Here is a 14,567-nt window from a genome sequence, read left to right as displayed (position 1 = left end):
ATGGCCCAGGTTAGCCTGATCTCATCAGATCTCAGAAGCTAAGCAGGGTCAGCCCTGGTTAGTATTTGGATGGGAGACCACCATGGAATACCAGGGTTGCTGTGCACAGGAAGGCACTGGCAAACCACCTCTGTTAGTCTCTTGCCATGAAACCCCCCCCCCCAAAGGGGTCACCATAAGTCGGCTGCGACTTGACAGCACTTTACACACACATGATGTCATTAGGGATAGGAAAATCCTCACAAATATTCCAAGTTGGCTTTTTGAATACTCTGGAATCATAGTCATATCCTTTAAAAAAAAAAAGATGGATTGAATGTGGGAAGTTTACTGCCACACGTGGCAGGATCAAAATAGAAAGGCTAAACTGCAGTTCTGTGTTGGGGTAGCAGGGAATCCTGTATATGGAATTGTTTGATTTCCAGCAGGTGGAAGAACCATGCATGTTCATTTAAAGGCACCAGGCTTCTATTTGGCGGTAGGCTTCCTGCCCTTCCAGCTTCTGGTTCTTCTGCTTATCACAGAAGCCGAAGTTTATGAAACAGTCAAGAAATAGCAGCCAAAGGTTAACTTCTCTCAAAGGGGGCAGAGTTCTACTTATTCTGTGGACTTGAATAAACAGATGCCCAAAGCCTCTTTGGAGATGACCCTCCCCCACATACACACACAGACAGACACACAGAGCTGAACAGTATGGCTGTCCAGGGAGGGGGTGAACCCAACTTGGCCAACACAATGGCTGTATACCTTGAGATAGGAGAAATTGGCTCAACCAAGTCCCCAGCACAAGAGCTCCACCTGTCATATTGTAGATATACCATCTTTCCCAAAATTGTAAAGGGTTGCACCATAAAAGGACCTTGAACTGTACAGACTCTTTTCTGGACTCCCTGTAATTTTCTGGACTCCCTGCCGTGGCTTATAGAAACATCCGATTCAAGAACTGGGAAGTAGACCTTGCCGGTCTCTCCTTCCTAGGTTCCAGTGTCTTTGGAGAACTTATTCAACCAAAAGCCCTAGATATCCTATGTAAAGGATATATAGCCTAGTAACCTTGGCACTTCCATTCCTGCAAACTGTTCCTTAGGCTTAGAGAGTTCTGAAATTGCAGACCTAAATGGCAATCTCTAATGCAGCTGGCAGGAACTGTTCCTCCTTCAGAACTTTTCTTCTTGCCTCAGAAGGGGAACAAAACCTCGGTCATTGTAATGCCAGAACATAAAGCCCCACCAGGATAGAGGGCTGGCTCCTGTACCTCACCAAGCGTGGGAAAGGAAAAGTCAGTGTCTGGCACAGTGTTTTGTTTATGCTCACATCCAACCAAAGCATGTTTCTTTCTTTCTTTCTTTCTTTTTAATATAAGGTTTTTATTTATATAATTGGAAGGGTACAGGAAAAAAAAGGGAAGGATAAATCGTTATATATATAAAAACAATGCGGTATTATAAAACAGTTTCTGAATAAAACATAGTTACAAAATACCATTCAGTTATTCTGCTTGTGTCATATTAATATTCCCAAAGCATGTTTCTGTAGCCACAATTTCACACCACCCCATTATAGAAATTGCTAAATAGCCATAGGTAATACAAACTGATTCTCCTGTCAGCCACCATGTGAGGAACTGCAGTTGGTAGCTGGAGCAAGGTCTCCTGTCAGTCCCCTCTCAGAGAATCAGCTCCTATTCTGATGATATTCTTTTCCAGCTAGGTCCTGTGGGTTTCATCCCAGTCTGAAGCAAAGTTGCACATCTGTCTGGCTAGAGCTTAGAGCAGTATGCCTAGCTTTTCTATCCTCCTCAGGCCAGATTAAGAGCAGAGACATGCTCAACAACATGCCTGAACAAGCCAATATTACTAACAAAGCATGAAGCCAGAATTTCACAGGGAAGAAGCAGCAAGGAACCTGATCAGGGCAAAGAGGCTAGACATTCTAAATACCCTTCTATACTTAATAGAATATGTCCAGCCCTTTACTTATGAAACTGTGCTTGGACTCATGAAGTGTCAGGACGTGGAACAGAAGAAGAAGCAATTTGGTCTGAGTCCAATTAGGCATAGCCTAGCGATCACTTTTGAGCTTAGTCTGTGGTAGTGATAGCAAAAAGAAAATGGGAGATGTTTCAGTTAAGAAGAATAAGAATAAGAGTTGGTTTTTATATGCCGACTTTCTCTACCACTTAAGGGAGAATCAAACCGGCTTACAATCACCTTCCCTTCCCCTCCCTACAACAGACACCCTGTGAGGGAGGTGAGGCTGAGAGAGCGTGACTTGCCCAAGGTCACCCAGCTGGCTTCGTGTGTAGGAGTGGGGAAACCAATCCAGCTCACCAGATCAGCCTCTGCCGCTCATGTGGAGGAGTGGGGACTCAAACTTGGTTCTCCAGATCAGACTCCACCGCTCCAAACCACTGCTCTTAACCACTACACCACGCTGGCAAAAGGGGTCTGTGTAATGCCGTTCAGAAGAACTGATCCAAGTGGTACAGGACCTTTTTTATATCAGTCTCACTCTGTGACAACAGTGAACCTCCTAACAGGTTGCTCTGATTTACCTGCCAGGTGTTTATGCATATAATCGCTTGCGTCTGTACTAACTTGGATGCTGCTTTAATTGCCAGAGGCTACCAAGGAGCAGGTGGAGAAGTGAGGCATTCCTCCTGACCTCAGTTTTTGCCCTTTATGTCTCTAAGGGGTAAGGGATAGTGACCAGCTGTGTCCAAGACATGATAAATATGCCATTAGGAGGAGAAGTGGTGTGGACTGCTTTGAAGGAAGGTGCTGTTTGTACCGCTCCTAAAGAAGTACTTTGGGCCGAGAATATTGTTCCCACTATTGGTCAATAGCAGGTCTCCCTTCTTGAGACAGTATGCTGAAGTGAATGAAGGCAGCTCAACTCGAGACACATCTAGAGAAAGGATGTCTCTCCCCCAACCCTGGTTATTTTCTAGCACCTACTCGTCAAGAGGATGTGAATGTGCCTCCCTCTTCCAACCTAGGTAGCCAGGCCAATGTGGTATGAATTCATTGCTATCAAAAGCTGCCAAGAGGCCAAGGAGAACCCACATGGCCCTACTCTAGTCCCATTTCCCAGGGAAAACTGTCAGGTAGAGCAACCAAAGCAGTTTGGGCCAACTATGGATTATAAACTGGATCAAGACCATCAGCATTCTCTGCTCCGTGGCATTTATGTCATGGGGTGCAAAAACTATGTCCGCTATGCTGTTAACCTCTTCTGGAGGGAGGAGAAATTAGTTCTGCAGTTTGTGTCTCATGACACACAACCCCCAGCTCTGATGTTCTCTTTTTCTCACACACATGGTGGTATAAACTCAATGGAGAGAGCTTAATTACAAATTAATACTTCTTTTGTGTGGTTGGGATTTCCACTGAGTGTGCAGAAACCTCAACTTCATATATGGTAGCCATGATTTATTACCCTGCTGGTAAGAACAGGACCACCAAGTTGGCCACTAAAAGTAAAGCAATTCTGTACTTATTTACTTTACTAAAAGTAAAGCAATTCTGTACTTGATTTCAATGATTGAAAGACTAGCTAGAGTTTATTACTGGAAAAAGGAGCAACATGAAAAACATCATATATCTGGTACAGAGCCCAAATGTGTCTGTCAAGCTTCCTTTCGGCAGGTGATAAGCGAAGGGTCATCTTTCATTAGTTCAGTTATACACACAAATTCTTGGTGGAAACGTGTAGAAATGTGGTGCTTTGCAGAATTGCTGGGTAGCCTCTGGCAACAGCTTTTCAAGCAGCCTCCACATTTATGTTTGCATTTGAATCGGGCAAATTCCAGCTCTCTCTACTGTGTTGAAATGTTTGTTTTAAAGCTGTATATAACTGCAAATTGTATATTAAAGCAGGCCTTGACAAATTTTCTTTGTAATTGCTCAAGTCCCTCCTCTCTTTAGGGATTTTGGGGGAAATGGTAGTCGTAAAAGGTACTACTTTCTGCTTTAGAAAACAAAATTACACTTGCCTTTATGTTGACGGTGTAGCTAAGAGAAGGCTAACAAACCCTTCCTTTTTCTTTGACGTGTTATGATGGACACATGTATGCCTTGGCCATTAGAGAGAGATAATTTGAAATATCTAGAAGGCTTGTCATACTGATGCTAAAATTCCCTAGTACAACAGAGGGCTTAAAGTGTCAATGGTGGAAAATTCAATTGTGTTGCACATGTAACAGAGGGATGATTTGTGCATTGCTGCTGTGAAGTGAAAGCCGCTTCCTCGTAGTCTGACCCCAGGCGATGGGCAGTGCCGCAGATGTGTCTGAACCACAGATATTGTGGATGACATGGTTGCTGTTGAGCTGGCACTGCCCCATGGCTCCTATATTTGGATGCTATCAGTGTGGCATGAGGCCTAGCTACGAGCAAGGGCTTCTGTACTGCAGTGGTAGGTGTAGGGCTTGGCTGCAAGATGCATCAACAACAGAAATTCCCTCTGCAGAATTGTGTTGAATTTCATGCCATTGATTTTCTAGTTTATATATTTGGAATAGCGCTAGCTTCTTTTGGACGACAGGCAAATCCTGCAGGTCTGAGTCTGTCTTTGTCTCCATAACAGATGCATCAGCAAGGAATCCTGAAGACCGACGACTTGATCACGCGATTCTTTCGCCTTTGCACAGAAATGTGTGTGGAAATCAGCTACCGTGCTCAGGCTGAGCAGCAGCACAACCCTGCTGCCAATCCCACCATGATCCGGGCCAAGTGCTACCACAATTTGGATGCCTTTGTGCGCCTTATTGCTCTGCTGGTGAAGCACTCTGGGGAGGCTGCCAACACGGTCACCAAGATCAACTTGCTCAACAAGGTTAGCTGAGTTCTTTTTCTACTGTCCCTGTTTGCTTCTCTGTGTTTGGCAGAGTAGGAGCAGGTGCCGCACTTCAGAAGGGGCCTTGAGCTTTATGAGATAGACCTAGTTCCAAACCCTGTGTGGGAAACATTTTGGTGTCAGCGTTTGGGGGCTTTGTCTTGGGCACCTTCACCAAGACTGTATGCCCATGGAGTATTTGGTTGCACTTACACACGTTTGCAAGTTGTCTAACAGTAATTATCTGATGTGAGTCAAAATTAGAAATGTAAAGGCCTGGGCAGGGGGTTAGAAAAACTTGGGGGAGAGAGGAAATACTTTTCTCCCTTGCTTCTTTTTCCAAGACTTCTTTGGCCCATTTTTCCCCCAATGGAAAAAAATCTGACATTTGTTGAGCGCTGCCAAAAACAAAACAAACTCATGTTAAAAATATTTAGTAATGAGTAAAATGCTTTTTAATTTACTCAGATGTGTACTGTAAAGATTGTTTTACATAAAAATCTGCAGCATTAGATAACGTAAGATGTGACTGAAATTTGTCATTAATTTGCTATAATTTATATGATGATAACACTAATGAAGACTTCAGTGTCTTCAGTGTTAGGAAGTTCAAATTGATATCCAGATATTCTTATTCCTACTGTAACTGTATGAGACTGTTTCTGTTTATATAACACACTTGGTTCACCACAAAATTCATTGTTTTTCCAATTTTATTCTTTCCTCTTAGATTGCAAAAACTAAGATACATGAGCTAATGAAATATAGTTCTCTCTCTCATTGAGTTCTGTAGTAAACTAAGGCTTTTATGCCCTTAAATTTAATAAAAATTACAAGTTTAGGTTTGATTAAAAACCCTAATCTCTATTCATACTCAACTGTATTGAGTGTGGTGTGGTGGTTAAGAGCGGTGGTTTGGGGCGGCGGAAACTGGTGAACTGGATTTGTTTCCCCACTGCTATACATGAAGCCTGTTGGGTGGCCTTGGGCTAGTCACAGCTCTGTTAGCCCCACCTACCTCCCAGCGTGCCTGTTGTGGGGAAGGGAACGTGATTGTAAGCCGGTTTGATTCTTCCTTAAGTGGTAGAGAAAGTCAGCATATAAAAACCAACTCATCTTTTTCTTCTAAAACTTTTTTTTGTTCCTCTCTGTAGGTTCTTGGGATAGTGGTGGGAGTCCTTTTGCAGGATCATGATGTTCGTCAGAGTGAATTTCAGCAGCTCCCCTACCACCGCATTTTCATCATGTTGCTGTTGGAATTAAATGCTCCTGAACATGTCCTGGAAACAATTAATTTTCAGACCCTCACAGCATTCTGGTAGGCCATGTTGAACTTTTTTCTGTTGGCCCTACTTTTAAGTTAGGTTTTATCTTATTCTGCCTAACCTGAAATATGTGGGCATATTAAGAGAACCAACCTCTGTTCTCAGACTACATTAATGCTGATTAGATAATATTATGGAATATGTGGGATTCTTTCCTTAAGGAGGCGTTTGAGAGCCAGGCTTCAGAAGGAAATGCCGGTTCTTTCTCAGGTGTCCAAAGGACAGTTTTTACTGAGGAGAGGCATTCTATAGGCTACCTTGTTCAACCTGGCTGGCAGAGGCCTCAGTTTTAGCATTACTTCACAAGGTGTCTGTTGGGGGGAAGGGGAGGCGATTGTAAGCCCCTTTGAGACTACTTTTAGTAGAGAAAAGCGGAGTGTAAAAACCAACTCTTCTCTTCTTCTTGGTAAAGTCAGAAGAGTGACCTTGTCTTACTAACCAGGTAGTAGCACTATCCCACATGCGGACACCTAGAAGAGTGGGAATATCCCATAAGTAAAAGTTCTTTTTTAGAAAGTTTTTTGTACATTTATTATAACTGTGATTATGTTAATACCTGACAGGTTTTAATAGTCTCAATCATGAATTTTAACAAAGTGTTTACTACTACATTTGTATGTTTTATACCTGGAGGAACCATGGGATACACACCTTAATATTTATTTTGCATAGCTGAGCAAATTTCAGGGATTTTTTTAAAGCACAGTGGTGGCTTTGGGAGGGTTGGCATCAAGGAAACAGCAGCCATTGAGAGAGGTGGCCCCCCAGACCCCATCCAAAAACTTCTGGCACCTCTGCCCAAGCCTGCTTCATTGGCTACTTACTGCCTTTTCACACTTTTGTGGGTGACAGCAAAGCCAAGAAGCCTACATGAATTCTCAAGGTTGTTTTAACTTTAAGACCACTTTCAGATATAACGTGCCTCATTGCTGTCTCTAGTTGTGAAATGAGTGGTCCTTGTGCCAGTCACAGAGACAGCAAAACTATGTGTGTGCAACAAGGTAGGTCAGAGTATTCCCCAAGTATACTCATTATTCCCCAAGAAATAATTTTTTTAAAATTAACTAAAAGAAAAACAGCCTAGCAAAAAACCTGGCTTGGCAAGGTTGGAGCATGATCCCAGAGCATGGAATTTTGAGAGCAGCTATGAGTGTGTCAATAAAGATGATAGTGCACATTCTCCCATAATGTTATCCAAACCCTGACATAAAACTTGTGTTATCTGCTGTTTTTCTTTCAGTAACACGTTTCACATCCTGAGACCTACGAAAGCTCCAGGTTTTGTTTATGCTTGGTTAGAATTGATCTCCCACCGGATATTTATTGCAAGAATGCTGGCACATACACCACAACAGAAGGTGTGGCTGCAGTTTATCTCGTGTAATTTACAAAGCTTCTGCAGGGAATAAGGATGCATCTTGGTTTTCAGGTTTTGCTTAACTAGAATTACTTTATGCCATTTAACTTTTTTGGGGATGTCTGCTGCTGAAATACAGTGTTCATTTGTTTTCCATATTTTCACAACGAACAGGAAACGGCGGACAGTTTATTTTAGCAGATTGCCTAAATTGGGAAAAGAAACATGACTGAACCGTGAAGCCTTCTTAGATTTTCAATTGAATCTTGAACAGTCTATAAGGATGCAAATTGTTGCTTATGACATTCCCTTTAGCCAAAGTGTGCCATGTACTTTGGGAAATTTTGCATGGTTAATCCAGTAAAGCTGACACAGTCCATTTCTCCTAAACCCGGAATATTATCAGGAGGGTTCAAGCCATAACACACCCCTTGTACAAAGCCAAGGGGATTGCATATTCCACATTGCTTTTAGTTAAATTTAAGAGATTAAAACTTGAGGGGTTCTTCCTGACTACTGGACTAGAATGCAAATGTTTGCTGCCACCACACTGATGTTAGATGGGAACTAGGCCAGATATTATAAGGATGCCTACAGAGATCTTATAATAGTGTTCTCGTGTGGTTTCTTTTTAGGGCTGGCCAATGTATGCTCAACTGCTGATCGACCTATTTAAATACTTGGCTCCCTTCCTGAGAAATGTGGAGCTTGCCAAACCTATGCAAATTCTCTACAAGGTAAGCTAATGCTGTCATACAAAAACAGGGTTCTGGAAGAATGCTTTGGAGTCAGGGCAGTTAGAGCAGAGCAGAACTCATTTGAATTGCTGCCTAATTTCTCTGCTATAACTGGCACAAGTTTAAGGTTAATGGTTCTATTCTTTCTGAATGTTTTCGCCTTTAAAACTTGCTGTGATGCTTGCTTCCCCCTCTCCCCCCCGACCTGCAATTAACTGTGACCAAGATCAGCAAGTCATTCTATATAATGCCTTTAGGATTTTGCTGCTGCTCACTGACAGTTTTAACAAACAAGTTAACTGAATGAGAATTCAGTTGCGGGGGAGAAGACAAGCTAAAATAAAATCCAGGCAGGTGGGGAAAAGCTGATGTGCTGGAAAGAATTGGCTGGTTTTAGATGGGAGCAAGGATGTCTCTGCCAGGCAGCTTTGTTTTGGGGAGAATAGACTGGTAGTGCTGCAAGGAGTGTTGTTGTCCATACACATCTAGTCCTAGAGTTTTCCTCCCTTTTTAGACTTCTCCTACTTCATCCATGCTTCTACAACTTCCAGGCTGCATTATTGCACTGGTACTGTACATGAGAATGCCTTGAAGACAACTTGGAAGCTTTGTTTGGTACAAAGCACCATTTATCGTTTGGGTGCTAGATGCCACATGCACGTTAAGCCAGTTCTAAAACAATTTTGCTTGGCTGCCTGTTTGGTTCTAGGCTCAGTACCAAGTTGCTGGTTCTAAACTTTAAAATTCTGCACAAACTGGGCCTGCATATTTACATTTATTGTTACGGCCATTGGTGTAAGCACCGTAGTACTCCCAAAAGCAACATCCGCAGACAGGTAGTCCAAAAGAGAGTTGACTTCATTGGAAAACATTCAGGTATTCAGAGCTTGCAGAAATAAAAAGGCAGGAATGGGGGGGGGGCAAGGACATACAGCAGAATATATGGAGGAATAGTGGTCATACAGGTCAAATCAGATAGTACAGATTGGCACGGCAGCCCCAGGCCAACGGGGCCAGGCTCCCACGGGCATCAAAGGCTGGAGAGGAATGCAACAGTTAGATAAACAATCCTTGATCAAAGCATCTGCGAGAAGACAAAACACTCCCAAATGCAGAGAGGAGAGAGCAGGCCTGACAATTGGCCAGCACAAAACAGGTGGTCTGCGTATCCAAAGGATTGCCCTTCTTCGTATGAAGTTGCATGCCAGTTGAAGTCCTCACAGCGGTTGCTTTTATTAGTGACTTCTGTCCATCTGGTGCAGACCTCCATGGCAAGGTCCCATCCCTTCACTCTGATGGCTCCTTTTTTAATGGAATGGACTGTGAGGAGAGGCCGAGAAGGCACCCTCAACAAAACATGGAAGCCCTTTCCTATGTGTGCACCTGAAGTCATAATGTGAACCTTAAAACAGCTCTGCTTAAATTTTTCTTTTCTTTTTGACGTTCTGCAGTTGGACAGGGCAGATTTTCTCTCCCCCTTTTTTTCTGCTGCGGGTTTGCTCAGTCATTCGCAATTTATAATCTCTAGCTTTTGCCAATTGAAGAGCTTTCATCTACCCAAACAAGGTTGTTGTTTTTTAAGCACGGTATCTGGGGGCAGGACCCTAACACAAAGTTGAGTGGCCACCTGTCTACAAGAACAGATATTCGCCAGATAAAAGCACTCATTTTTCCAAGCACAACTATTATTTTACATTAAGTATAGTTCCCAGTACATCTAGCAAGGAGCATTGTTGATAGCTGAAAAGGGCTTTGATGTCTGATGACAGTTCCAAACTAAGCAGAAGTCTGGGGCTGGCCATGTGAGCTGCTACCTTCTGTGTTGAGCGGGATGAGCGCATTGGGAAGAGTTGCACTAGGAATTGTCATTGTAACAAGCACGCTGGGAAGAGTTGCACTAGGAATTGTTGTCATTGCAATGCTGCTAAGAAGCTCATATAACTGGCTAAGGGAGTGGGCAACAGACTGAGCTGTGATCCAGGATGCTGTCATATCAAATTGCTTCTCAGCCCCAAAGTGAAACTACCTTAAGGCAAGCCTCTCTCCCCTCCCCCCTTTCCTGCCCTCCTATGGGGATAATCACATTGGGTTCTCTTACAGGACTGTTGTCAGGTTTACTGTGATGATTTATGTGCATTATGTTGCACTTTGAAAATGTGGTTCATAGCTTAATTATGCTGAATAACTTTTCCTAAGCATTCTCGTTCATTCTTGGTTCCTCTTACAACAATCCTGTTAGTACGTAGGGATTATTTTCCCCCCCCTCATCAGAGGAAGAGGGGCAGAGAAAAGTCCATTCTTTCTAGTGAGTTCAAGAACTGAGTTGAGATTCAGAAGCAGGGCTTTAGGAACTTCTGTATCAGCTGTACACAGTATATAATGATGTGCTAGGAGGGAAAGGGGCTGTCTTGCCTGCTGCTTTGTATTGATACAGTTTGGGAAATAGTAATGTTAATCCTAGTCCCTTTTTTTAATAGGGTACCCTGCGTGTGTTGCTGGTCTTATTACATGATTTCCCAGAATTCCTCTGTGACTACCACTACGGGTTCTGTGATGTGATTCCTCCAAACTGCATTCAGCTAAGGAATCTGATCTTGAGTGCCTTCCCACGAAACATGAGGCTTCCGGATCCTTTCACTCCCAACCTTAAGGTAATATACACCTCAGTACAGGTTGAGTATCCCTTAACTGGACATCCAAGAACCAGAACGACCCGATAACCGGACGTTTTGAGCCGACATGCAGGCATTACTCACAGGTCCTCAGCAGCCCCATTGATGGTTCAGTGTACACAAAATTATTCAAAATATTGTTTACAATGACATTCAGGCTATGTGTATAAAGTGTATATAAAACATAAATGAATTTCGTGTCGAGACTTGGGTGCCGTCCCCAAGGTATCTCATGTATATGCAAATATTCCAAAATACGGAAAGATCCGAAATATAGAACACTTCTGGTCCCAAGCATTCTGGATAAGGGATACTCGACCTGTACAAATCAGAGCAGCTAGGTTTCTCCACATCCTTGCAGCTAGCCATCTTTTGGAACAGTTGAGAGACCAGCTACGAAGAATACAGCAGTATCGCTATGCCTGAGGGATTTGGGAATGTTCAGTCCGGAGAAGAGGGGGTTGAAAGGGGGAACATGATTGCTCTCTTTAAGTATTTGAAGGGCTGTCACTTAGAGGAGGACAGGGAGCTGTTCCTGTTGGCAGCAGAGGATAGGACTCTCAATAATGGGTTTAAATTGCAGTCGGAAAGATACTGCCTGGTTATTAAACAGAACTGTTCTGCCAGGCTTTCAACTGAGGGCATCCACAAGTTTTTCCACTATCATTGTTTGCTGTGGACTCCCTATCTCCCCCCCCCCAAACTAAGCTTGGGGGGGGGGCTTCACTGCCTGACCAGGTTCTCTAGTGGCTGCTATCCGTGACTAATGTATGTCATCTGGTTTTATTGTATTGTATGGAGAATGTTATTTTTAAAGTATGTTTTAACTTAACATTTTTATGGTTATAATGTGGTGACCTGCTCTGAGCCCGACTTGCTGGGAATGAGGGCAGGCTATAAATGCGAAGAATAAATAAATAAATATGGGGGGGTTTACAGTAAGAGTTGCTCAGCAGTGGAAGTGGCTGCCTAGGGAGGTATTGAGCTCTCCCTCACGGGCAGTCTTCAAGCAGCTGTTGGACGAACACTTGTCAGGGTGCTTTAGGCTGATCCTGCATTGAGCAGGAGGTTGGACTAGATGGCCTGAATGGCCCCTTCCAACTCTGATTCTGTGATTCTACCTGCTAGGATTTTTTAAATTCAGATAACTAACTTGGGAGATGATTTAAAATGACAGTTGGCAGGGCCTGCTTCTCCTCTTTCTGACCTGTTCTGCCTAAGCAAAGTCCTTGGTCTTAACTCCCGGAGGAAAGCTTAGGTTGTTTGCTCCGTTGGGCTGCCTCCGTTTGCAAACATAGTTGTGAATCCCTTGTCCAAAGATGTCCTTTTTGAAGGCCGCTTTTGCTTGGCCATCGTGTTCTGGTTCCCTGCTTTGCTTTTTCAAGCTCCCTAAAGGTTCTACAGGAGAGACAGCAGGACAAACACAGGCACAGTGAGAGCGTGTAACCCAGCTGCTGAGCATATGTTTCATCTGACACAAACCATTGTGCTTCCATGCGCATGAAACTGACATGCTGGGAGGAAGTGCCTTCCGCTGGCTCCTAGGCATTGGGACTGGGGTACTTGACTGCAGGCAGCTACAGAGCTTGTGGAGCAGAAGCCCCCCCCTTATATTACCAAATGACATACATCAGCACAGACTATAATACAATGCTTTACTAATTGTGGGTTAATTAAAAGAAAACAACTTACTTCTGCTACCACATGTATTTATTTATTTATTTATTTATTTGGCTTCTACCCCAAGGTCAGGCTCAAGACAGCTAACAACCAATAAATATAATTTAATAAATACGTCAACAGCATAAAATCAAAATTTAAAATTATTTCCAGATGGTCCATTAAAAAGTTCCAAGTTCAACTGCTGCCCCTGGCAGTAATGGGAGATCAACAAGAACAAGAGGAGGGAGAGAGAAAAAGAATGGGAAAGGAGGGGAATGCAGGGAAAGGGAAGGGAGAGAAGGGCAGGGAGGCCAGCTAGAGTGAAACCGTTGCTGTCCTCAACTATAGGCCTGGCAGAACATCTCAGTTTTGCAGGCCCTGCAGAACTGAGCCAGGTCCTGTAGGGCCCAGGTCTGATTTGATAGAGAGTTCCACCAGGCTGGAGCCAAAGCCAAAAAAGCTCTGTCCCTGGCCAGCCAGATAGTTTTGGAGGCGGGGTCCACCAGTAAGTTGTTACCCGCTGTGCACAGCGCTCTAGGGGGGACTTCACTGGAGAGACAGTCCCGCAGATACGATGTCCCAGACAGTTTAGGGCTTTAAGGGTCAACACCAAAACCTTGAATCTGATCTGGTATTCAACTTGGAGCCTGCTGTGCTGGCGGAGCACTGGTTGAATGTGCGCTCTCCAAGGTGTCCCCATAAGGACCTGTGCTGCCACATTCTGGACCAATTGAAGTTTCTGGAGCAACTTCAAGGGTAGCCCTATGTAGAGCGAGCTACAGTAGTCCAATCACTGTGGCTAGATCAGGGCAGGCAGGACAGGTAGGCCAACAGCGGCCTGGCCTGGCAAAGGTAGAAAACCCCATCCTTGCTGTATTTGTGACCTGCGCCTCCAAAGAAAGGGAGGCATCCAGGAGCACACCAGGCTTTTGGCAGTGGAGACTGGTGTCAAATGCACACCATCAAGGGTTGGCAGCCGATGACCCTGACCCTCATCTCCCTGACTCAGCCACAGGACCTCCGCCTTGATGGGAAGCTTCAGGTTAAGACCAGATGTTTTGTTTGTCTTGCATAGTGCTGTTCTTTGTATCTCAAAAAATTGTATAGCCAACATTTTCCAATAGGAGTATTCTAAGGCGTGTGTCTGTGTGTGTTTGACAGGTGGACATGTTGAGTGAGATTAACATTGCTCCTCGGATCCTCACCAACTTCACAGGAGTGATGCCACCTCAATTCAAGAAGGATTTGGATTCCTATCTCAAAACGCGCTCTCCGGTCACATTCTTGTCTGACCTTCGCAGCAATTTGCAGGTGAGGCGCCTTCTGCCAGGGCAAGAGTGGAGGGGGGCGGGCTTGGGATGCACTGCCGTGTCCCTTGCGTGGAGAAATGGAGGCAAATCCGAAAGGGACCTCTGTTTAAACATAACATACTTCAGTATTCCAAGTGTCCAGCCCCCAACTCGGTGCAGGGTCCGCCCCACATCAGTACAGTTTGATGCGGACCAAACAGTAGCATCCCATGCAAGCGCTGGGCTTTGGCCACGGTAACCAAATGTTCATCCTGTTGTAAAGTAGGAATTGCTGTGAGGTTTTCTTCTAATTTATGGAGTCAGCTCCCCCTCCCCCCAAGACAAAAGTATACAGAGAGTTCTGGGGGTGGATCTGCCTGCTGATTAGGAAGGAACTGTGCAGCAAGCCCTGACTTCACTTCCTGGGTTAGCGAGTAGAAGAGCAGGCAAAAGAAGGATTTCAAAAGATGTGGCCACGATCCCCGGCAGGAGCAGTGCTCTGCTCAGAACCTGCTGGAGGAGAATCCTGCCAGTGGAACCCTCCAGCTAGGAAAATGCACCCATTCTGTAATACCTCACGAAAACGGAGGGGAAGCCCAGATGGTGGCCAAGGAGACGGTGGCGCCATAATGCCCTTCAATGGGAACAAGGCTAAAGGCAGTGCGGTCAGTAGTCCCTCTGCCAGTAGT

General features: G+C 44.3%; 1 protein-coding gene across 8 annotated transcripts in view; it reads left to right on the top strand.

Annotated features, from left to right (window-relative positions):
- The window catches only part of CNOT1 (CCR4-NOT transcription complex subunit 1), a 106,641-nt gene that overhangs the window by 87,594 nt on the left and 4,480 nt on the right, over nucleotides 1–14,567 (top strand). For all 8 annotated transcript variants that reach the window (XM_056862947.1, XM_056862946.1, XM_056862944.1 and 5 more), the window contains 6 exons: nucleotides 4,588–4,836; nucleotides 5,991–6,154; nucleotides 7,402–7,519; nucleotides 8,154–8,255; nucleotides 10,733–10,906; nucleotides 13,751–13,900. In XM_056862947.1, the coding sequence (XP_056718925.1) occupies nucleotides 4,588–4,836; nucleotides 5,991–6,154; nucleotides 7,402–7,519; nucleotides 8,154–8,255; nucleotides 10,733–10,906; nucleotides 13,751–13,900 (957 nt within the window). The remainder of the gene's footprint in view (nucleotides 1–4,587; nucleotides 4,837–5,990; nucleotides 6,155–7,401; nucleotides 7,520–8,153; nucleotides 8,256–10,732; nucleotides 10,907–13,750; nucleotides 13,901–14,567) is intronic.

This window comes from Euleptes europaea, chromosome 17, assembly GCF_029931775.1.
Source record: "Euleptes europaea isolate rEulEur1 chromosome 17, rEulEur1.hap1, whole genome shotgun sequence".
NCBI lineage: Eukaryota > Metazoa > Chordata > Lepidosauria > Squamata > Sphaerodactylidae > Euleptes > Euleptes europaea.
The sequence above is the reverse complement of the archived record's forward strand: the minus strand, read 5'-3'. Positions and strand labels throughout refer to the sequence as shown.